Here is a 209-nt window from a genome sequence, read left to right as displayed (position 1 = left end):
GTCCTTTATGAAAAAAAGCGGCTTCAGATGCATGCTATTCTCTTCTCGTTGCAGGTGTTGATCAGCTTCATGAATTTGAGCTCAAACGGGAATCCGATGAGTGTGTCTTGTATGTGAAATCGGTCATTGACAGAGAATCAGGCCGACGATACAATGTGAGTATCTTGAAATTATGTGCATGATCATTATTTTATGTAAAATATGTAAAC

The 209-nt window shown here is 38.3% G+C and overlaps 1 protein-coding gene across 1 annotated transcript in view; it reads left to right on the top strand.

Moving 5' to 3' along the window:
* LOC119586444 (cadherin-87A-like) overlaps positions 1-209 on the top strand; it is a 12,418-nt gene that overhangs the window by 2,529 nt on the left and 9,680 nt on the right. Inside the window, exon 5 of the mRNA XM_037935172.1 lies at positions 55-155. Coding sequence (XP_037791100.1) covers positions 55-155 — 101 coding nt within the window. The remainder of the gene's footprint in view (positions 1-54; positions 156-209) is intronic.

This window comes from Penaeus monodon, chromosome 21, assembly GCF_015228065.2.
Source record: "Penaeus monodon isolate SGIC_2016 chromosome 21, NSTDA_Pmon_1, whole genome shotgun sequence".
Taxonomy (NCBI): domain Eukaryota; kingdom Metazoa; phylum Arthropoda; class Malacostraca; order Decapoda; family Penaeidae; genus Penaeus; species Penaeus monodon.
The sequence above is the reverse complement of the archived record's forward strand: the minus strand, read 5'-3'. Positions and strand labels throughout refer to the sequence as shown.